The sequence below is a fragment of the Heptranchias perlo genome, chromosome 27, assembly GCF_035084215.1.
Source record: "Heptranchias perlo isolate sHepPer1 chromosome 27, sHepPer1.hap1, whole genome shotgun sequence".
NCBI classification, from domain to species: domain Eukaryota; kingdom Metazoa; phylum Chordata; class Chondrichthyes; order Hexanchiformes; family Hexanchidae; genus Heptranchias; species Heptranchias perlo.
In genome coordinates this window covers 26,300,474-26,325,378 of record NC_090351.1, presented here as the reverse complement: position 1 = coordinate 26,325,378, position 24,905 = coordinate 26,300,474, and the positions used below count along the sequence as shown (strand labels likewise).

General features: G+C 40.1%; 1 protein-coding gene across 1 annotated transcript; it reads right to left on the bottom strand.

Moving 5' to 3' along the window:
* Positions 1-6,380: 6,380 nt before the first annotated feature.
* Positions 6,381-7,337, bottom strand: ora2 (olfactory receptor class A related 2). Its single transcript, XM_068007767.1, has one exon. The coding sequence runs from the start codon at positions 7,335-7,337 to the stop codon at positions 6,381-6,383; it is 957 nt and encodes a 318-aa protein (XP_067863868.1).
* Between the last annotated feature and the right edge of the window lie 17,568 nt (positions 7,338-24,905).

The window sequence follows — 24,905 nt, the reverse complement described above, 5'->3', positions numbered from 1 at the left end:
CCTATGACCTTTTCAGCATGCTGTGATGAAGGAGTTGTGTCAAAGTAATCCAGTGCTGCTGCTCTCTGGATCTTTAATAACTATCCACACTACTAGATGGGGTTAGTTGGAGAGTTACAAATCACTGTTAGACAGGTCTGAAGATGAGAGATATGTTGGTATCATGAATAATGAGAAGGAAATTAATACTTTCAGTGCATAAATATAAAATTGCAACATTATAGATAATTTATGAATAATGGGTCTTGGAGGTGCAGAGAGATCTGTGCACACACACACTGAGCAGGTGGATGGCACAATCCCCATCCCCAAAATGTAGGCCCTGAATTTCCGCTTTGGGCGCAATCGGCAATTCTGCATAAATTGCATCTGAAAATTGTGCTGGCTGGGTTTTATTGTGAGTTTCCACTAAAATGCATTAACATAATCACAAACGTAAAATCTTCCATAAATCAGCGCAATCCATCAGCTTAACAGAGCATAATTTCTTTTTTTTTTGCAATAAAAAATATTCATTGGTGTACTTAAGATGCATTTAAGAGCGGTAACCTGGTGCAGTTTTATTAATACAGCTGAAAATGTTTTTTTCACAAACAATAAGCATTTTTAATAAATGTGTCTCGTCGCCCACCTGTGAGTATCCAGGGAGCTCAAATACTGTCTCTCCTGCAAGAGCTGCTGTAACAAACTCTGCCCCCAAACTGGCACAGCTCCCTAGCGTAGGCTGGGGATCCTGCATCTAAGTGATTCCTGTGCCACAATTATGGCAGGGTCGGGGTGGGGGCGTGGAGGGCAGGGGACGGGCATCACTGGGATGGTCAGAAATCTCACCACACTGGTGAATCAGACAATGTTTAACTGTATAGTTGGGTTGAATCCTTCCCTGTCACTATGATTTGTTTATTAATTGAGGTTTGACAGTGTTGAATGGAATGTTTGCACACTTTATGTAAACAAAAAGTCCTCCTAAATTCCATTCTTTGCAAATAGAGGTAAATGACTTGGCGGCTCAGATCAATTTACCCATACTGCAATGTTTCCAGATCCCATAACCAGTCTGATAAACTTCCCAATCATACGACCTGTCGGCCCATATTCTCAAATGGCAGAATGACAGCAGTTGATGCAATGAGAAGGTAAATTTGCAAGATTTTATTTCAAAGGGCAAAAACTGAACTTTAAAAGCAGAATTGTAATTCTACCACAGTCTGACTAAACCAATCTGTCTTCTGACCCAGATCCACATTCCTCCCTAATGATTTATCAACCTTTAAAGTGCTCGTCACAACATTTGTATTGCCAGCTATATAGAGTTCCAGTTTACTCAGCAGTTTGCAATATTCTCAAGCACTTAATCTTAGGATGACTTTTTACCAACACGGTTAGAAAGTGCTCATTCTAATTAAATGTCAGTCTCTATTGGACTCTACAACAGATAAGCTAGTGGGTTACTCTATGGTGCTGAGTAGGGGCTAAATAAAATAACAGTATGGATTCATCATTGAGAGAGTTGTATTATTGTTTCGCTATCGGATTATTTCTGCGTGCAGTGCCTTTTAACAAAACTTAATATTTCAATAAATCTATTTTTCTACTTACATGAGAATCTGTCACAAAGAAATAAAAAAATTGAAAATAACAATTTGTTTAGATGTGCAGAACTTGCAGAAGCATTAACAAAATGCAACCAGTACAATATCCTTGAAGAAATAGCCAAATGAAAACCTTTGCTCATTCTTAATAATGCAATGTCTGTATAAATACGATTTGCTATAGAAAATTGTGATCACTAATCGAATTGCTTTGTACCAATCTGTGGTTTGATAAGATGGGTGGTTGGTTGTCAGGACACTGTCCCCTTCTGTCTATAACAATCCTATTCAGGAAAACTATAAATTGCTGCAATAGATGATATCACTTCTCTCCTAATGCCTACATTCGAGGAAACTTTTGCTAAGCTATGGAAAAATGGGATCAAAATAAATTGAACTTGCTACACTTTCAGAGACATATTGCCTTATATGTTTTATCTTATTAGCAACAGAAAATTCTAAAGGGGATGAAATACAAACAGTTACCGATTTTATCCCAATATTTGTCCTGGTTTGAAGATGGGTCTATTTGTAAACAACATGCTGAATTATCTCAGTACTAACTTTGACACAATATAGAGTGGCACAAAAGCCAAACATGAATTAAAATATTGATGCCATTACTGTAGGCTACACTAGCTGCCAAGCTGAAGGAAGTGTTGCTGAAGAATGGTTACATTGTGTGCCATTGTGTACCTTGAGAGTACAAGAACCATTTCCCATTTTTAAATAAGTTTGCAGTCTTTATGACTTTTATCCCTTCAGCATCAGGAATCCATTTACCAAATATATGAGTGCTCTTGTAATATTTATGGTACTGCAGCCTCCAAAAGCATTACCTTATTTGGTTAGAATGATAGTTTTGTACCCAAAAAAAATTCTGCTTGTGATCATAGTAGTTTCACCTACCCTAAATCATCCTAGCAAGAGGCTTCTCATATACTGTGTATCTAGTTCTAGAGAAAGTGGGAATAAAAATATTTTTTTTGGCACTGTCTCATTTAAAGACAGATGTGTAATAGGATTTATATTGGTAAAAGTATAAACAACATGTTGATAGTATCATGTCAGCCATATTGAAAATGTATTAAACATACAGGTGAAAATATCCTTATGCTTAAAATTTTGATACTGGTTACTATGTTTCTCACTGCAAATCTATGATTATTTTTGCAATTAGTCAATAGGTCTCCAAAGTAACAAGAAAATATATAAAAACTGAGTAAAATCTCTCAACTGGAACATGCTGTCAGATCCATAACATTGTTAAGGTTAGGATTCTAAAGGTTTTTACTCAGAAATGTTTATCATTTTAGTTATCTGCAGATGGTGAAAAAAATCCATCCCGGTACATTATCACAGATAAAATGAGCCTTTCATCTCCTTGATCAAAGGGATACAAGGAGGGAAATTCAATAGGGCCTATTATTGGACGTAGCTGGCATGATCCGCTGTTACCCCGCGCCCAGTGGCCCCTGCGCAGGCAGGACGAGAACTTGTCCAGCCTCAGTACTCACCGTCAATCTGCATTGAAGTCCAGGCCTTGCATGTCGATTCAATGCAATTCGCACTTTCCACCATCAGGAGGAGCCCCAATCTCTTAAAGGGAGGATGTCTCTTCAAATCTCTTAAAGGTACCCAGTATTTGTGATTTGCTAAAAAATAACAGTCTGCTGTCTGCATGGAGTCTGAATGGAGATCAGACATTGCACACATAAAACACAGATGCAGGTCTCGTCCCTATGTTTACACACTGATGAGTTATGTTAAAACATTGAATAAAGGTTGCACATTACTAAATCCCACACCCTCCAATCTGCATGCCAGACCTCACCAATCTGCCGATCTGAGTTGGTACCAGGCCTGCGAGAGTGTGTGCACCAAGGTTCTCTGCTGATGCACTACAAACCTTGGTGCAAGGGGTGGACAGAAGAAGGGGCATCCTATATCCGTGGGGGGGGGGGTGGGGGGGGGTGCAGGCACAAGGCCCTCCAAACATATGGCAAAAGGCAGTGGGAGGCAGCGGGGGATGAAGTCAATGCCAGGCACACAGCACCACGAACATGGATGCAGTGCAGGAAGAAGTTTAATGCTTTGACATGAGTGGTCAAGATGAGTGAGGTCAACTGTCAAGTGGTGTCTCCAACCAACACCACTAGCCGCATCCACTGCTCCACGAACTACACCCCCCATCAACCACATACCAACAAAATCTTTCCATCAGTACTCAACCCTTCCAATCAGATGCTTCCTCTCACTCTTACACCACTGTTGCAAGCCGCCCACCCACAACTCACAGGCCACACACACTGGCAGCTATTCAACCATGACAGGTACATCCCCCAAACACACGTCTCGCTTTCTTACAGAAGAAGGTGGCGCATAACAGGAGGCAGCAAGTGGCAGTGGCATTTAGCCCCACGAGTCTGTTCCGCCATTCAATGAGATCGTGCTGGACCTGTGACCTAACTCCATATACCCGCCTTAGCCCCATATCCCTTAATACTCTTGGTTCACAAAAATCTAACAATCTCAGATTTAGAATTCACAATTGAGCTAGCATCAACTGCCGTTTGTAGAAGAGCGTTCCAAACTTCTCCCACCCTTTGCGTGTGGAAGCGTTTCCCAACTTCACTTCTGCATGTCCTGGCTCTAAATGTTAGGCCATGTCCCTGTGTCCTAGTATTCAAGTATAGGAGTCCTCCAAAAACAGTTACAAATGTATCGACAGCCAGAAGCAATGATCAACCACTAACCTGTAAATCCTGCATGGTCCCTTTAAATAGTGCTGATGGGGGTCCTCCCAGCACTCTGAGGCATATTCAGATGGTCGTGGTTAAGACTGTGCATTGAGTTGAGCGTTAAATGCCAAAATGGTGTCTATCACTTTAGAGTGTTGCACACTAATTGTATCCATTTTCTCATTACTTTACAAGCTTTTGGCATTCGGTATTTGCAATTGCGCTAACTCCTATACCAAGATGACATCCAGCGTGCGTCACGCTGGAGACGTGCATGCGCAGCCAAGACACCACCTTGGACGTTCTAGAGGCCGTGTAGTGCCAAAACAATGGGCACTACACGGCCCAATTTAGCACCCCAATTACTTTGGATGGCTGCGATTCATAGGCTCCAATTATTAACCCGAAGAAGGGAATTGGAGCTGGAATCGCCATTTCCGGGATTTTAACCCCTTGTCAGCTTTTTCCTGCCCTTTGGGTTGGCGGGGGGGGGATAAAATCGAGGCCATAGCCTCTACTCCCATTAGTGGCTTTAATACTATTCCTGGGTGTGGTCTCCAGTCATTGCTTTTAATTAGCACCAAGTTACAGCAAACCCCACAGTATTAATAAATTATTCTATAAATCTGCTCAAAATGTCTTCTTGACATAGCCTTTTTTATATAATATTACGACGCAGGGCAATCACATCCTGTATAATTTATATGAACACTGGACACAAAGCATGAAATATGATTTCATAAATGCAACAAATCAGTCCCTGATTCACTTCCAACACTAATTTTAAACTCTCTAAAAGGAGTGTAGTGAGTACTTGATATCTTTGGCAAGTTAAAAGATTGGCTTGGTTATTTTTTTTACCAGTCATTGTAATGAAAAGTAAAGCTATTCCAGAATGAAAGAAATTTTAGGCACTGAGTTTTTTTAAGTGTCTTTTAATAGTATAATTGAAAGAGCCTTGTTTTCAAAAATGTTCATTTACAAATAGTCAAAGAACACAAATATTGTTACCATCCACTGTAATTATTGTAGATTGTAGTTACACCATGCAGCATCTAGTAGCATAAAATGATGATATTTTAATATTTATAAACATCAGTTTCTGCCTTGCAAAGTCAGAAGCTTGAAATGAAGTAGCCCCTTTAAGGTTTTACAATATGAAGCTACTACTCTGATATGATCCAAATGTACAAACCCACTTCCATTCATTATAAAGTTAAAGTAAAATTAAATCCCGTTTATGACTAAAATGTCATTCATACATCGTTTTTTTATCTATTCTGTGTTAGTGCTACAGCTTCTTTTCATATAAATCTAATAAAGAATACAGTAACCATTTCCAAGCATTTGTGCCACATTATTTGATTAGCTTAAATTAACATGTATGTGCCTAACTGTGACCTCAAAAGGGTCCATAATACACGATCAACATATAACAGAATAATGTCTTATACTTTGCAAAACATTATGCAATAGTAAAACTGTAGGATTTTTCATACATTACTATATTTCAACATTCAATAAAATAATATCTGCTCCATTTAATAAGAACATTTGCTCAAACTTTTGTTTATCCATTTTTAACATTGTTGTAGTGAACATTTATTACATGTAGCAAAGCAATTGTTATAAGCTTTTGGGTATAATGCATTATAGCAGAAAATGCATTAATGAGACTGATAGCCCATGGCATCCATTCTGTAAGAGTGTGGAGATAGGAAAGATTAATCCAATCTGAAAATTGGAAGAGTGGATTTACAGTGTTTCATACGCACCTAGTCTGTGTGTGTTTGTGAGAGTAAGAAGCAGATCTTTACTCCAACTGGACTATTTTGCATGAAATTATTTAATTCAGTTGAGTTCCTGCAATCCTGAATGCAGCATGACAATTTTCAAAGCTAAGACTTTATAAATAATATTGAGACTACCTAAATATGGGTGTGAATTATACAATGAATAAGAATCTTAATATTAATTTCAATCCAGAAATATGTTCAATGTTATTGTTGTTTACAGAGTTCATTTTAATTAATCCAGTTTAGTACTTTCAAATACGTGAAGGAACAGTTTCTGCCAACTCTGCTTCTGGTTTTGTCTTTGTACATTTTAATTTGTTGTGGACTTTTCTGTTGGAAATAATAATTACAATGGGACTGACTGATGCATAGAGTGAGGAAAAGAAAACTCGGAGGTCTGAGATGAGAGAGGTCCGCATAGTTTTAGCAACAGTCAGGGTGTAAACCCACAGAATGCTATCAATTCCGAAAAAAAGAACATAAAGTGTAACCAAAGTGACCACCGCTTTGGCTGCTCGGGTCTCAACTGGGGATCCCTGGTTTTTGTTTGAGCTCCGAATCCCTTTCACTTGCTGCCTGTGTCTATACAGAACTAGCAAAATGTAAGCACTAGCGAGTACCATAAGGACAATGGGAATGACATCTCTGGTGGTCTGCAGTGCGCCATTAGCAAGCTTTACTGTCTGCGAAGGAAATTTCACAAAGCAGTACTCAAGATTCACAGCAAATTTGCCAGTTGAGTTATTTGCTGAGGAAATAGAAAATAATACAGCTGGGGTACTTAAGGACATATTCAGCAGCCACAGAATGACAAGAACAGCACCAAGATATTTTGCTGCTTGGCTTTTGACAGTGGACCAATTTGAAGTGATAGGCGCCAAACTAATACACTGAAAGCCACTGAGTAGAAAAGTCAACCAGATTGACAAAGATCTGGTGGTCCTGTAAATGAAAATTATAATTTTGCAACCATAGTCGTCAAAGAGTTGCTTTAGCCCAAACGCTGCTGTGGTTTCTGGGATGCATCTTACCAAGACCACCAGTAAATTCACAATGGCTAAGTTGGACACTATTGTATCTGCCGGGAGCAGCTTGTGATCACAGTAGGCAATGTGGGTGAACGATGCGATGATAGTCAGATTGCCTGGTATTCCAATCACTGTTAACAGGAGATAGAGTGTACCTTTCACAATACTCCTTCCTTCCATAATATTCTTTCTTATAAAAAATGATTTGTACTTATTAAAAAATGTTGTTCTGGTGCCTGTATTAAACAAAAAAAATCCACATTATCTTGACAGAAGCAATCAAACAAATACAATAATTTCACAAGCGATCACTTTAACAACAGTTAAATTAGCTATGTAATGCAGTTGGCCATTGAATACAACTGATACAATTTACAGGTGTGCCCTCAACTCAATTAAAGTGCTATTTTAAGCAGCAGTTTTTGCTTTATTAGCTGTGGCCAGATGGTTGCATCATCCATGTGCAATCCCTGTTTAACAAAATTAAAATCCCTTATAATACCAAGATAACTACTTTTTAAATTAAGAACTATTTCAATCAAAATGAACATTAACACATTTCATTGTATTTAAAGGTCAAAATTCTGAGGTACCGTATGTCTGTCATTGGTCATTTGTACACATCTTATTCTTTCTCCATTTACTGAATTTTGATTTGTGTTTAACTCTAGATTAGATTGGAATAGGTTTTATGAGTCATTTTATATCCTGAATCATCCCAATTTCCAATTCAGAGTTGTTCAGAAAACCAGGAAATATTTTGTGATGATGTGAAGATGATGATGTTCATAGATGAGGATGAAAATATGTAAGCCCCAACAAGAGTGCAGTCAATGGCACCAAAACCCTTGCTGCGAGGGGATTTCACTGGGTGTCTCCAATGACACTGGTGTTGGGTTATTTGCACTTAGAGGCAATGTTGTAAAGTAAATTACATATTTGAGGAGTATGTGCTGCAGTAAATTGTAGTCACTATGGTAGTTTTTCCAATGATTCTGTTTTCCGGTGATCCAGAAATTGAATCTACTTGAAAAATCTAGCAACCAGGTGAAAATACTTCCTTATGGAAAAATGGAAAAGATAAATGAACTAAGTTTTCTATCAGTACACATCACAAGATGATGTTTAAGTAGTATCTTAGTCTATACTGAGGCATAGGTGCCAAACTTGATGTGCAAAATTTGATGCCGGTCTGTTGTTCCACAGCGATATTTAGGTCACTATAGAACAGCATATTTCTGTCCCCATATTTGTAAATGGGCATGCAACGATGAGAATTTGCAAGAAACTTAGAACAAACAACTGAAAATAGTATACTTTGTGAATTTTTAAATTCTGAATGTTTATGAGTGATCCATAAACCTTGTCATTAATTTTGAAAGTTGCCTTGTGCTATTTTTAATTAAGTAGCAGACAATATATTTTGATCCTAAATCATTCTCAATGGGAACTGCTGTGAAACAATTGAAAGAGAAAATAGTTATATAAAGTTGTAGCACAGCTAAACCTTTAAATGCATCAAAAGCTGCTCCAGTGATACGCATAAACATGTGTGTGGCTATACCAATGCTCAAATGGTGTTTGAAGATTGGTTGATTGTATCAGGCTTTAAGGTATACCCACAGCTTTCCAAAAGTCAACTTGCTGGTGGGCATCCTGAACAAATGACCAGAGAACACATGATCAGTTCAGGAGGAATGTTCATGTTTTGACACTAGGAATTAGTCATTGATTAAGAGGATAGTTTATTCAAAATCACAGACCAAATTCACAAGTGAAGAAATGAAAGCCCCAGGGGTTGGTTCGTAGTTTAACTGATGTTGTCTGCATCATTACATGGGTACAGTCTATGGGAAAGCCAACCCCAGGAATAAACTTTTACTGTATTGTCAATTGGCTGTCAGGATTTCTGCAAAAATGCATGAACCTACCAGTCGTCTGGAACTTTGCATCAGGTCTCTCCTGAATATAGGCAAACACAACTCTCTGAAATGCCAAAAAAAAAATCACCCCCCCCCCTGCCCCACCGGGTGCCTGCAGCCCGCTCCCCCCACCAGTAACAAAGAAATTTATGGTTTCTGTCAATGTAACCACCGTAGGTGGAGCGACTGGAGCCACTAAGGATCTCTCTAAAACAGGTACTATCATTTGACAATGTCAGTCTTGAGCTCCTGCTGAGTCTTAATCTCCTTAGGCACTGCTCCCTCGATACATGTGGGCAATTTATTCTGGGTTTGCAAAGCCCTTCCTGGGGGTAAAGTCAGATTCTGACTCACCTTTTTCTCTGTCACCACATTACCCATTCCACCTTTTACAGTCCTGATACATCCATTCCTGCTACAAACAGGCAAAGTCATCTACTTTTATGCATAGCAAGGTACTGATTACTCCATGATGTGGAGATGCCGGTGATGGACTGGGGTTGACAAATGTAAGGAATCTTACAACACCAGGTTATAGTCCAACTGTTTTATTTGAAAATCACAAGCTTTCGGAGGCTTTCTCCATCGTCAGGTGAGCGAGTGTGGGATTCGCATTTATAATCAGAGAACAATACCTGGTGATTACAGATAATCTGTAATCACCAGGTATTGTTCTCTGATAATCTGTAATCACCAGGTATTGTTCTCTGATAATCTGTAATCACCAGGTATTGTTCTCTGATTATAAATGCGGTAACCTTCCATGGAATCCCACACTCGCTCACCTGACGAAGGAGAAAGCCTCCGAAAGCTTGTGATTTTCAAATAAAACAGTTGGACTATATAACCTGGTGTTGTAAGATTCCTTACATCTGATTACTCCAGTGTTAGTTAAGAAAAACCCTGCCCTGTGAATTTTTATTTTATAGAATCTGTCCCCTTGTTCTTGACTCAATCAATTTTAATTGAGCATTTGGAAAATATGACTAAGTGTTAACATATTGGTGCACTTTTAAGCAAGTTTTCAGAAAAACTTTTTGTATGGCAATATGGCAGGATGTCAGGGCAAGAATTAACTTTGAAAATGGGCTCACATGTGCACAAACAACTTCAAACTGCCCTGATCATAACTTCCGGCTCCATTTCGTCTCCACCTTCAACTACAGTCTGCCTACTTTCCCAGACTGCAACTCCTTTGTGATACTTGGTCCCTTAGTTCTTGTTAATATCCCATAGAATCATACAGCACAGAAGGAGGCCATTCGGTCCATCGTGTCTGTGCTGGCTCTTAGGAAGAGCGATCCAATTAGTCCCACTTCCCTGAATAGTAATTCAGCAAGAAAAGGCATATATCCTGCAGGTTCTAGTCAAACTACACCAAAGATTATCATACCAGCACTACCATCTCTTCCACTGTCATCTAATTATCTCCAAGGACACATACCTTTTGTTCAGGACTCAGGTCTTATGTCTTCAACCTACTAGTTTTTTGTCATTATCAAATCATTTCTTCTGCATAGTCAATTTAGGAGACTCTGAAACATAAACAGAATAAAGTAATAACCTTTCTGAGGACTAATTTATATCAGTGTTTAAGTTAATAATGATGCACCTAGGATAATTTATTGTACATTAATGATATTCACCATGACACTACTTATAGGATTTCAATGAATTAACTGTTAAGTGTCCAGCTACCCAATAGCGAGTTTGGTACATTTATGATAGTCAAGATAAAGTTTGCATAGGTTTAGCAAGAAATCTATCCTAAACAGGCGTATAGAGTGTTCAACTCCTCTAAATACTGACATTACAACTTAAGTCTGTCCTGATCATAACTTCCAGCTCTATTCCGTCCCTGCCTATTTTCCCAGACTGCAGCTCCTTTGTGGCACTTGATCTCTTAGCTCTTGTCAATATTCCACAGAATCATAGAATCATAGAATCATGCAGGACAGAAGGAGGCCATTCAGCCCACCATGCCTGAGCTGGCTCTTAGGAAGAGCTATCCAATTAATCCCACTCCCCTGCTCGTTCCCCATCGCCCTGCATATTTTTTCTTTTCAAGTATATATCCAATTCACCTTGAAAGTTACTATGGAATCTGCTTCCACCAACCTTTCAGGCAGTGCATTCCGGATCATAACAATTCGCTGTGTAAAAAAATTCTCTTCATCTCCCCTCTTCTTATGCCAATTATCTTAAATCTGTGTCATCTGGTTACTGACTTTCCTGCCAGTGGAAACAGTTTCTCCTTATGTACTCTCTCAAAACCCTTCATGATTTTGAACACCTCTATTAAATCTACCCTTAACCTTCTCTGCTCTAAGGAGAGCGATCCCAGCATCTCTAGTCTCTCCACATAACTGAAGCCCCTCATCCCTGGTATCCATACTACCCTGGTTCCATTCCAGTTCTCCCCCTGAGTCTCATTTGAGAGGAGCCACAAAACTCACTTTCCCTTTGTGGTTAGCATCAACCTTCGGTTTGTCTGCAGGCAGTGCTATGCATAACCATAGTCCTAGTTTCTGAGGCATGAATGGCATTACAAGCATCTTAGGTGCTCTAAACCACCTCTGTCTCTTTTCATTTCATTCTCTATATTTCTTATTTTATGTTCATTACTTCATTTGTAATTTATACTACCCCCATAATTAAATATAATTTCTTCTTTGACATAAAGTTATTCATTTTCAATTGCTTGCATATATTTTGAATATAATTTCAGCCTCATTGAAATGAAATTCTCATTAATTCCTCTGTTTTAAGATTAGCACACTAGTTTTGCTCCTTTCCTTATCAACGCCAGAATTTAAGACATAGTTTGAAATATGCATATTGTTAATAACTAGGAAATTAACAGACCATCATTAAAATGCTTCTATGCATGTTTACATTATAGAATAGAATTATAGAATCATATAGCACAGAAGGAGGCCATTCTGCCCATCATGCCTGTGCTGGCTCTTTGAAAGAGCTATCCAATTAGTCCCATTCCTACTCTTTCCCATAGCTCTGCAATTTTTTCCTTTTCAAGTATATATCCAATTCCCTTTTGAAAGGTACGATTGAATCTGCTTCCATCACCCTTTCAGGCAGTGCATTCTGGATTATAACAACTCGCTGCTAAAAAAATTCTCCTCATCTACCCTCTGATTCTTTTGCCAATTACCCTAAATCTATGTCCTCTGGATACTGACCCTCCTGCCATTGGAAACAGTTTCTTCTTATTTACTCTATCAAAACCCTTCATAATTTTGAACACCTCTATTAAATCTCCCCTTAACCTTCTCTGCTCTAAGGAGAACAATTCCAGTTTCTCTTGTCTCTCCACATAACTGAAGTCCCTCAAGTCCGATGTAAAAAAGGATATAACTCAACTTTTTTCCAAAAATAAAGAAAATCTCCTTCCTTTCCCAGCCCACTAACAAAACTTTTTAGCTAATGCAGATGGTAAAAGAAACAATCTTCAATCTAATCATCCTCATCATATTATCAGATTTGCAGTAATCAAACACTCGGCCAATGATATTGAGGCCATATGTTCTTTTGATAACTGTGGATTTGGTTCCATACCTGATTTCAGACCTGTATTTGCATCGTGACAAGTGTCACTCGTTTCTGATTAACAGCAACATTGTAATTTAGAATTGTTTTGATATTTACATATTCTTCTAACTTATCCGACTTTGAAACTAATTGATATAAAATACTTAATTGTTTGGATTTATTTTCAACTAAGCAGTTTTAATATCCACAGAATCCTTTTAATTCATCATACTAGTATTTTCAAGGCTTCAATAAGTGTTAGATTACTGAAACCCAAAGTACAAAAAAAATTGCCTCGAAAGTGAATAAAGATAATGCTTACCATTGTTTGCTAGAGTATGATTGAAGGGCTTTTGAATTGTATATATATCCACAACAAAACATTTGGGAATAAGGGCTCAAGGAAAATAGCTGTATTTAAAATCATCAGATATATGCTACAGGGAATAGGACCCTAGCGCCTGGCAGTTAATCCACACACATAAAGACAGGACTACTATTAACTGAGTGAACATATTAATCAATCAATCAGACAGAAATGAAGAACATATACACCCCTCTTATCCAAATTGTGAGTCTTCACAGTAAGTTGATCAATGGAGATTTTTTGCAGATGTTTTCTCCAATCCTGTTTTTCAACTAATCTTCGAAAAGTTTTAAAATGATCCATCGCAAGCCCACCAACAGTTTTTCCTTTCAGCTGGTGTTAAGGTTTCTACCTTCCTGATGGATATTTTCCACCAGTGAAGATGGTGAACCAGAAGAGTATCCTTCCTTACAGACCAGGAAAACATCAACAGTGGACAACAGAAATGTACAATATAAAAACAGAAAATGCTGGAGAAGCTCAGCAAGTGAGGCAGCATCTGTGGAGAAAGAAACAGAGTTAATGTTTCAGGTCGAAGGCCTATCGTCAGAACTGGAAGATCTTCTGGTTCCATCTTCCAGTTCTGACGAAAGGTCTTCGACTTGAAACATTAGGCTCAATTTTTGGACGTCCGAGCCGGCGGGTTTGTGGCGGGGGACGCTCCGAAAATTGGGGATTCCTGGGGTGGGTCCGGAGCCCGGCTCCAACCCGCCCACTTCCGGGTTCCCCAGTGACGTGCATATATGCGCACGCAGCCCCCGCATGCGGGACTCCCGCCGGCAATTAAAGCTGGCGGGATGCCACTTAAACTAATTAAGTAGATACTTCAAGTCATTAGCAGACCTGATTGATATGATATTTTAGGAGGGGTGGGATTTTCAACTCAACTGAGACAGTTTCCCGTACTGGGGGAAACACTCCCAGTTGAAATGGACGTGTTGCAGCCACCACCAGCCTGTGGCAGCTGCAAAGGTCCATTTGACAGGTTGTGGGGGGGGGGGGGGGGGGAGACCCTCACTCATTGCATGAGGCCACTCTGTCACTTTGGACAAAGTTTGGCCTCCACCACCCTCCTCCTAACAATCAAATTCACTAACTTGCAACCTCAACCCCAGCGTGCAGACAAATGTACCTACCTTGCGGACCCCCTCAAAAGTACATCTTCTGGATGGGGGCCGCCATAGCTGCAGTCATGACCTCCTCGGAGGATGAACAGCATCACCAGCCTCGCCAGCCACCTCTGACACGTGGAGCTCCACAACACAGTGCTGTGACACATCCACCTGCACAGCAGGAGGGAGGGCAACCGCAGAGAGAGATGCGTCGCGGAAGGCAATACCCTCGCCACAGGCTCTACAGACCAAGGCTCAGCTTCCTGGATCTCTCTGAGCAGCAGTGCACACGGAGGCTCAGAGTCACTCGACATGTAGTCGTGGACATCTGCAGCCTCCTTCATGCCGAGCTGCTCCCGGCTGGCCCGAGCACTATCTTCTTACCTGTCGCTGTCAAAGTCACCACTGCCCTCAACAACTTCTCCTCCGCATCCTTCCAGGGTGCCACCGGGGACATCGCCAACGTCTCTCAGTCGTCTGCACAAAAGAGCCCTGCAAATACACCTACACCCACTTTGCAGTGACACAATGGGTGGCACAGTTTTGGGTCTTCATTGTGATCCTCAGGAAAGGGCATTATTGCACAAACCAGACAAGATTTGCAAAGACGTGGCAGTAGTGGTGACAATATAATATGTACTGTGAGTTGCTCAGAAATTAAATAGAAGTAAAAACCATGACAAACCCTCAAACACCCTTGTGCATTCCCTTCACGCTTCCTACTGCACATAAGTGATGCATGCCCTGTGGCTGCAGCACAGGTAGTGGCAGGTTGAGTGAGGCTGGCCGTGAAAGAGATGCATGACAGAGTGAGAATGAGATCGAGCCATGAGATTGTATGAGGATTGGGTTGAGTGGTAGTGGCGGGATGAGTACTGACGAGGTGAGTAAGTGCAAGTAAGATGAGGATGAGCTTTGAGTGGGTGTGAGGAGTAACGTGATAGAGTTGTGTTGGCAGTGCAGAAGGAGATGTGGGGTGGGGGCGGTGATGTGGCAGACGGAGTGTAGGGGAATGAGTAAGAGTACTCACTTCGGCTGACCTACTTAGGTCATTGAAGCGCCTCCTGCACTGTATGCAGGTGCGCGATATGTTGGTGGTGCTGGTGACCTCCTTGCCACCTCGAGCCAGGCCTCCGTGGTGGCAGAGGCAGGCCACTTCTTCCCGTCCGCTTGGGAGAAGATCTCTGTCCTCCCCCTCCTCCTCAACCCATCCAGTAAGACCTGGAGTGAGACATCATTAAACCTGGGAGCAGCCTTTCCTCTGGGCTGCTCCATGCTGTAATTTTGCCTATTTTCTGCAGCATCAGTCAGTGGAGGACTGCCCCTTTAAATAGGGCTCCTCCAGCTGACAGCCAATGATGCGACTGCGCAGTCCGCCCGCTGCGCAGCTTTCCAGCGCGAAACCCGGAAGCAAAGGTAAGTACCTTCAATTAAACTGCGATCGCGTGCGGAGCACCCCGATTTCATTGGCCGCGTTACCCACGCGCCCAGTCGACCCCCCACTGCCAACCCGCCTCCCTCCTAAAATTGAGCTCATTAACTCTGTTTCTTTCTCCACAGATGCTGCCTGACTTGCTGAGCTTCTCCAACATTTTCTGTTTTTATTTCAGATCTCCAGCATGTGCAGTATTTTGCTTTTGATTTAACAGAAATGTACAACTGGCTATTTATAGGGAGACAGTTATTGATAATGTTGCAATGAACTCTAGGAAATTATCACAAAGTTATCCTTTTTTGAAGTTGCTAACAGGCCAATAAAATGAAAACACTTTGTATAATTTGTTCTTTTGCTTCCTATAATAGAACAACAAGGCAATGGTATCCCAAAAGATTACTCTATCTTAACAGTGTTATTAAGGTGACTGCTTAGAACATGGCAACCATTACACCTGAAATGCCTACGTATGATAGATTAGACAGCTGCACACTAATTGTCGGAGTTGTTAATTACAGATACTTATCCAACAGGTCAAAACAACTAAAAAACCAAAGGAAATTGGAATAATTATCCTGTGGATGATGATAAGGGAGTATAAATATAGAAAACTAGGGTTTGTTTGTAAAAAAAATAATTTGGTGCACAGTAAAATCTGTATTAAGTGTTCATTCCCCACATTGCACAAAAGTTGTCTGCCAAAGACAGCTTTCAAACCAAGCCATATTTTCATTAATCTCTCTAATACAGACATTTGAAAGTTGTGAAAGTTTTACATTTCTGTGGTAAACTTGACAGGGTGTACAGTGATATCAATGGAAGGTCCTTTAAAGAGCTCACATGTATATTACAAAAAAAAAATAAGGTGTTTCCCCATACTCTTTAAACTTAGGTTTTGCATTTTATTTTTACATATATCTTGGAAGGTAACACCTCATGTATATTTCGATAATATTGAATACAACTCTTCAGAGAATTATGTTCTAGTTTGACACAAGATAAATTGAATGTTCCAATCACTATTCTGCAAAATTATATAGAGTACAATATATTTCAGTGGCATCATGGTCTAGAACATTATCCTTCCACCTCAAAGATCTGGATTAGAGTCCAGTCAACAGCGATGGGATGAAAAGTTTACTTTCTTTGATAGTTGAAACTGTCCAAGATTCACAGTTTCGCTTGGAAAGATCATAAGGGTGGCTGATGTGAGAAGATGAAAAATGTTTCGTTGGTTTAGTCAGCTGTTCTTCTGAAGCAAAGTTAAAAATACATTCTTGGAGCAGTGTACATGAATCTTAACCCTGCATCTAACCCTTGTTATATTTGGCTTAAGATTGCTTGATGCTGACTGTTGTAAAAATGTTTCATTCCCCAGCATTGAAGTCCCTCACATTGGCGAATTCAAACATGCATCTTCACTGCTTCCCCTTCTCCCAAAAAAATGAAAATTACCTATACAGTTAAGACATTCAGGGTTTCTGGTCTTAATTGAAGAGCAATCAAAGCTGAGGAAGATACCAGTCAGTGAGTCAAACACCCTGGAATAATTCCCATGCAACACCAAGAAACGAAGGCCAAAAGCATTTCATCACGAACAAATCTCAATGCATCAAAGATCAATCAATCAATAAATATGCCTTTTATTGAAAATTTCTCAAGTTAAATTTGTGATTTAAAAAAGTAACATAAATTAAGACAAGCAACATCAGATCTATATGAACACCCTCAGGAATTAAATGAAAGGAGAAACATCAAAGAATGAAACACGAGATACATGTGACGAAGGAGTTACAATCAACCGTGCTCCAACTGTGAAGCTGGACATTAGGGCAGTCAATCAGAGGTCATTAGCTTTGTTCATAGACTAAACACTCATGCTTGTATCCACAATACAAGGGTCTCAGGTACAGTATTGGATAAATCAGGCAGATTAAATTTCAGTCAAATACTTAAAGAACAAGAAGCAATAATTTGGCCCATCCTGAAATAATTTTCTTGCAATACTGAAAAATAATAACCTAAAGTATATCTGTCATCTACTGAGATTGATAAGATGCCACTTACATAGAGATTAAAGTTTAGTGAACAGATTATTAATGTTTGTGACGGATAAAAAAAACAGTAAAAAATCTTTATTTTGTCTACAAAATTGTAATTTGCTGAGGATAGGATGTGAGCACATCATTCATTTTCTTTTCAATTATATCAGATGTTTGTTAATCTAGGATAGTTGTGTCCCTTCCTTTGTAACTGTTGTTTTGGTAGTTTATGTTTAGTTTATATATTTTGTCTTTGCCTGTGCTACTTTTCTTTTACTTGCAATTGACTGTCACGATGTTTTTGCCCAACAATTCATCCACTATGCATTCATGTAGTTCTACAATTTGATGAATTTATCAATGGGCCTCCCTATCTGTCCAACACTTTCCCATTTGTCATACTTCCAACCCTTTTCAATGTTTCTGGTGACTGTACAATACAGTCCACAAAATCCCACCTGTACCTCATTTTTAATCTGCTATTCTGTTTATGGCTTTTGAGATGTGTAAATGCTAGTCATTGTGTAGCCATCTCTTCAGCATTACCCCTACTGACATCCCGTATGTAGATCTACTCTATCATAGCATTTATATTTCTATTCATCTGTCCATTCCATTTATTGAGGTGTCCATCTACATTCTCTGCCCCCTGCCGACAAGGTTACAGATCTCTATGTTCTATCATAATCCAGTTTCTGTTATTATTTTTATAGATCCCAATGTGTGCATCTCTCCATATTACATTACTGATATGCTGGTGGTGTTTTGCTCAATTTACTGCCTATTGCCCTTGTGCGCTTACCTTTTCCTCTGATCTGTGTTAATAAATATATAACCTTCTTCTCCTCTCTTTTGTGCCTAGCAGCACATGAGTTAACCCTTTTGTCCACTGCTTTACATCCAGCAGATTGTGCTCTGGGGTTTTGCATAACGAAGACCCTTTTTATGAGGACAGGCCATTAGCCGGACTCACAACCCCCTACCAGGAGGACTGACAAGATGCAATGGGATGTCGCCACCCCACTCCCAATCGGACACGAATACCCTGCTGGATGTCAACCCAATATTCAGACATCAGAACTATCATCTCTGCTCATCGGGGAATGATTGACTATATCTAATGTTTCTATTGAATTGCTAAGAGGGTCATTTTATGAATTTGTTCTTCATATGGATGAAGCTCTGCACCAGGAATGTGAATTCATAAAATTAACCTTTGTGAGAACTATCATATTCATACAATAATTAAAGCTGTGATTTATATTATGTGTAGCATAGAGTTATTTCAGTAGAATTATTATTTTAATTAAATAAAAAAACATTAGTGTAAAATAACAATGGAATTTTCATAAAATAAAATATAATTACATGTTTGATTTGTGTCATGCATAGAATATAAAGGGTGTGACTGCCCTTGCTTGGTTCCACTCTTACCTATACAATCGTAGTCAGACCATCTCCAGCAAAGGCTTCTCTTCCTGCCTCTGCATTGTTACCTCAGGAGTCATTATTACCAGCCTCCCCCAAAATGGCAGACAGCCGAGATCCAACCCTAGTGGCGTGGTCACTCATTATTGGTATGGAAATCAGAGAATCTTCCTGTGACCCAGGAAAGCCTGCCGGAGGCAGCAGCGGAGGGTTCTGTCAAGCGCATCCCGGCACTTACGCTAGGATGTCGCCCCATGATTTTTCAGAGTCATGGTAAAGATACATCATAAGTATGTCGACGCCTCCCTTTATAATGTTTAGGATTATGTGGCGATTCAAATGAATGCAGTTGTCCTCTAATTGCTACTGTGGAAAGTTGCCTGGTCTGGAAATAAATGCTACAGATATCACTTGACGAGTAGCTGACATCAGATGTGCAGGAGAATGGTCTCAACTTTATTCCTCTCTCTATTCTACTAGAATACTGGCTGAGTACAGGATCTTCTACCAATTAGTATAGTTGAAAAATGATAAAATTCACTGCAACTGCAAACAGTTGGTTGCCAGCCAGCTCTGGAATTTGAACTCCTTAAACATCTGTGGTCTGATTCTAATAATGGCATAGAGGGAATGCATCTTGCTCCATCTCTTTATGGTTGGCACAGTATAAATATGTATTACCCTCCTCTGCGAGTGATTCAATTTCCAGAGCATCAATATGCATCTAATGAAGCTATCCTGATACACAGCACAGATGCTGTGCCTGGATGAGAATGGGGCCCTGTACATTTCCAGTACATTTAAAGCTCATAAGAGCTCAGTTCACAAATAAGTGCTTTAAAGTATTGTACATGCACCTTGCTCTATAAGACCCCTCACACAATCAATAGTGATTGATGATCCATTACAAAGCATAGACTTTTCAAATGGTGTTTTGCTCTTCTTAAAATGGAATATGTACCCTCATCACGAAAATAAATAATATGCAAGGCAAAACGTTTTGTTTACTGATTATGTTTTAATAACTTTCAGAAGTTTGGGTATAAAGTATTTTATATGAATTTGATGCTGTTTTGTTCTTTTTAATAATGGCTATAGCCTTGTAATGACTTCACCTCATATTCATAAGTAACAAGTACATGAAAGTATGTGAGAACAAGTACATTGTTCAAAGAGTTACGAACGTTGCTATATATTAGATGCGCCTCCATAGATTAATTCAGCAGCTTAGATTATGTGCTCAAATTTCTGAAGTGTGCTGTCACTGAGCCAAGACTCAAGTATTCAAGATCTTTGATATTGGACTGAGACAAAATTGCTTGGCTGTGATTGTCCAATAGATCTGGCAACATTCTGTTTAAGTTTATACAGGAGAAATGGTCTCTTAGACAAGGTCTGGCCAGCTGCTGACACCAATGGGACTGTACTCATATATAAGCCAGTGCTTTCAGGAAAAACGGGCATGTAGAGGGGGAAAAAAACTTGTTGATTTAATCAATTAACTGCCTAAGAACAGTTGCTTTCCAGTTTCAACTTTGTCTGTTTTGTCACAAGGAACAACACTTGAAATCCAAAGTACTGTGAAATAAAGCAACGTGAATTTGTATTTGAAAAAAAATTAGACTTTCAATTTGCATATGCAAATAAGGGGCATGATGCCTGTTTGAGGCCCCCACTGCATGATTGGTTTGCCTTGAGGCAGCCGGCGCCAGTAAAAGCAGACCTTGAGATCAACTGCTAACAAAAGGCAAGGTTTTGAAATCTACTTACCTGAATGTGGGGTCAGGAAGAACAGGATTGCTCATTCCGACCCCACATTTAAAGAATACGGGCCGCGCTTTCTCCCCACTGCTCGCCCACGCTCTCCCCACTCCACCCTCGCCGCCCCCCATCCCCCCCTCCCCCCACCCCCCCCCCCCGTTCGCTGCTGCTCCACCCGACCTCACCTCTGGTCCCATCCCCCCACAGCCTCCTGTTTCCTCCCCCTCCCCCCCCTCCCGCCACCGCTCTCTGATCTCCTCCCCCTGGGCCTGCTAACTCCCCACCCCCAATCCTCACTTAGCTGAGTGCTAGCAGCAGCCCGATCTTGGATTACTCTTTGCCAGCTAGTTGACTCCATTGAAATGAAGTCCGAGGCTGAATATCGGGGGTGCCTCAGGCCCCACCAGTCAGGCACAGGGAATGTACCCTGCACTCCCTCACCATCTCCCCACCAACCTCCGCACGCCCAAAGATGGGCACGCCCAAATTGCTACCCCTCATTATTTTCAGTAGTACACAATCATGCAGAGACAAGCCGTATCGGCGTGTAACATATGCTTCAACTCTTTTCTAATGCGAGCTTTTAACTTTTTATTTACCTTTGTAACACAAAACTGGCTGTAAGAAAATCAAATTTACAAATCAAAATATTCCCAAATGGCATAGTTTCCTTCTTGCAATCTTTCAGAAAAACAGAGATAATGTCCATGAAGACTTCACATGCCAATAAAAGCAGCCTTAATACAGCATTTCTTTAATATTGATGCTTCCTCTAAAATATTTATAATGGCTGTCTCAGCTGTTTATATTGAAATGATGTTTCTTAAGAGACTCAAGTTGGCCAGTTCCTGTTCCCATGATATTCTGTTGCTAATTTTCCCTTAGACCTAATTAACAACTGAGGGTAAACGTGGAGATTAGACCACTAATTAACACACAGGGAATTGCATTAATGAACAACTGGGGAAATCCCGTTACTGCAACTCAGAAAAACACATTAATGATTGAATTTGGAAATGTTATGAAATTACTTTTAATTGTTGCCCACTTCACTGTTGAAAAGCACCTGCTGTATTCTCCCTTGTTCAATATTCATGTTTAAATTACTATGAAGATTTATTTTACATATCGGGCTCTCCCCCCCCCCCCCCCCCCAGCACCTTTAACCTTATGTTCACAGAGAAAAAGGCAGCTTTCATAAGCAAACTGAGTCTCCTATGAACTGAAACTTATATCCTTGTTTGCCGTAAACAGGATAGCATTCCACTGGACTAACAATTACTCTCATATTATTATGCTATGAAGCATCAGAAGCCACATGGGTTGCCAACCACATTCTCCTGACCACTCCAAAAGGCAGTAAGTCCCACACTGTCAAACCAGTACATTTAGGCTAGAACTAAATAAGCATAAAAACACAGTAAGAATCCAACAGCACACTACTTGGTTTGCACAACATATAATGAGGTAGAAATTGGCCATTGTTTCTATCCAGAAAACGGGCGCAAAAATGTCCAATTTCTCAGGACTATGCTCTGCACTCTAAGGATGACTAAAAAACCATCAGACTCCATATTGGCCTCAGACGATTCTCAGGCATCTAGGACGACTGCTTGAAACAGGCATTAGACTCCTTGCATATGCTAATGTGGGGCCTAGCGTCTGTTTTACGACCCCTCAGGAAAATTGGACTGCCCTGAGTGGAGCAGGCATCAGGTCTGCTCTGCTCGGATTTTCCGGGCGTGGATGAGGCCTAGCAAGTAGCCACCACCAAAAAGGTAAGTTTCCACTTTTTTTTAAAATCATGTGGAGCACTCCTGCCGGCTGCTGTGACTGCAATTGGCCCACTTCCCACTGTCCTCCCCCCACCCCCAGCATGTACCTGAGGGCCACTGCCGGTGAGGTGAGTGTTCTGAAATTCACCTTCTGAAATGGGCAAGCTACCTGTGGATGCGCAACAGGACAGGCGTCAGCATGGAATAGGCAGCGCAAAAAAGGAGCTAAGGACCGAGGGCTACTGACCAATTATATGTCTTTGATGTTGAAGCGGGCCTATATGAATGATCAAATGAATCCTTCTCAGTGGTCAGGTAATTAAGATGTTAACCAGCAGTCTCTTAGCCAACAATGAATCTACAAATAAAACACGTATTATCCTTCAAAGTACCAAGCTTCTACCTTTGGGCTGACTTGCATCTTGTAAATAGTTTGTCTGCTATCAAAACTGAAAACCGCCAAAATACATTAACTGATTATTCATCTCATTGCTATAGAATCATACAGCACAGTAGGAAGCCATTTGGCCCATCGTGTCTGTACCAGCTCTTTGAAAGTGCTATCCAATTAGTCCCATTCCCCTGCTCTTTCCCCATAGCCCTAAAAATGTCACCTTTTCAAGTACATATCCAATTCACTTTTGAAAATTACTATTGAATCTGCTTCCACCACCTTTTCAGGTAGTGTATTCCATATGATAACAACTCGCTGCTTAAAACAATTGCTCTTCATTTCCTCGCTTGATTTTTTGCCAATTATCTTAAATCTGTGTCCTCTGGTTACCGACTCTCCTGCCACAGGAAACAGTTGTTCCCTATCTACTCTATCAAAAGCTATCATAATGTTGAACACCTCTATTAAATCTCCCCTTAACCTTCTCTGCTCTAGGAAAACACTCCCAACTTCTCTAGTCTCTCTACATAACTGAAGTCCCTCAAATCCTATGTAGAAAGGACTATTATATTCACCTGAACAACAACAACGACTGCACTTCAAAGTAATTCATTGTATGTAAAGTGTCTTGGGATGTTTCTGAGATAAGGTTCTATATAAATGCAAGTTCTTTCTTTCTTCTAACTTTGTTCCAATTCAACCCAGACTGCTAAGAAAATGTCTGCTCTCTGCTGCCTGTAAAAGTCCTAAAGAAAAAAGAAAGAAAAGAACTTGCATTTAGACAGCACCTTTCACAACCTCAGGATGTCGCAAACTGCTTTACAACCAATGAAGTACTTTTAAAGTGTAGTCACTGTTGTAATACAGGGAAACACGGCAGCCAATTTACACACAGCAAGGTCCCACAAACAGCAATGTGATAAATGACACGATAATCTGTTTTTTTTAGTGATGTTTAGTGATAAATATTGGCCCTAGGAGATCACGGAGTGAATTCCCCTGCTCTTCTTCCAATAGTGGGCTCGGGATCTTTTATATCCACCTGAGAGGGCAGACATCACATCCAAAAGATGGCACCTCCAACAGTTTCAATCCAGTTCTTATTTGGTGCAGATCAAAGCACAAAACTGCCTTAATTCAGCGCCAATTGGATAATCTCATTCAGGCTATAAGGAGGCTGGTGTGGCAAATAGAAAAATTACACTACAGCAAGAAAGAATGCTACTCTGAGGTTAGGATTGGCATAGATGAAATAGAGAAAGCTTTATTCTGCAAATGGTTTAGGCTATATCTAACCTGGCCAATTTATACTGACTTTGGTTGCAAAAGTAAAAAGATATTCCATTCCCACCCCTGAAGACATTACGGAGCACAAAATCCACCTGTTAAAAAGTGATAAGGGTACATTACTTAATCACAGACAGTTAAGTACATATGGTAGCACTGTATTCCTTTGCTTATCTATGTGGTCTATTCCAATAAGTAAATTATAACCATATTGGTGTTCCTCCTTTTGAACTGAGGAAAAAATAACTAATTGATGTTGATCTGATTGGTATACATTGCTTAATTTTTTTTATTGGATTAAGCTGTTTGTCTTTCATACCTGTGGTATGATTTGCTTTGACTGTATTGGCAGCAATAGTTGGATCCAGGTTGTCTCTCCACTCGCGTGCATCTTTACCAAAAGATAAGTAATGTTATTTCAGATTATGGCATTTATATCAGTATTCTAAAGTTTGTAGTAAGTAAATATGCCGGAAAGAAAATTAATGTTAAACTTGCTTAAATTTGCTTGTAGATGTATAAAAGTGCAGCAACCAAAGTGACTCTCACCCATTTGCTACTGCCTATCTATACAAATATGATGCCAGTTTAATTATACATGGATTGTCACGGTCACTTAGATAGTGAGGAAAGTGGGATGATACTCAAACTGATTTGACATCCAGCTTGGTGCAAG

Excerpts from the sequence above, each read along its gene's own strand:
- ora2 (XM_068007767.1), bottom strand. The coding sequence starts at position 7,337 with ATGGAAGGAAGGAGTATTGTGAAAGGTACACTCTATCTCCTGTTAACA.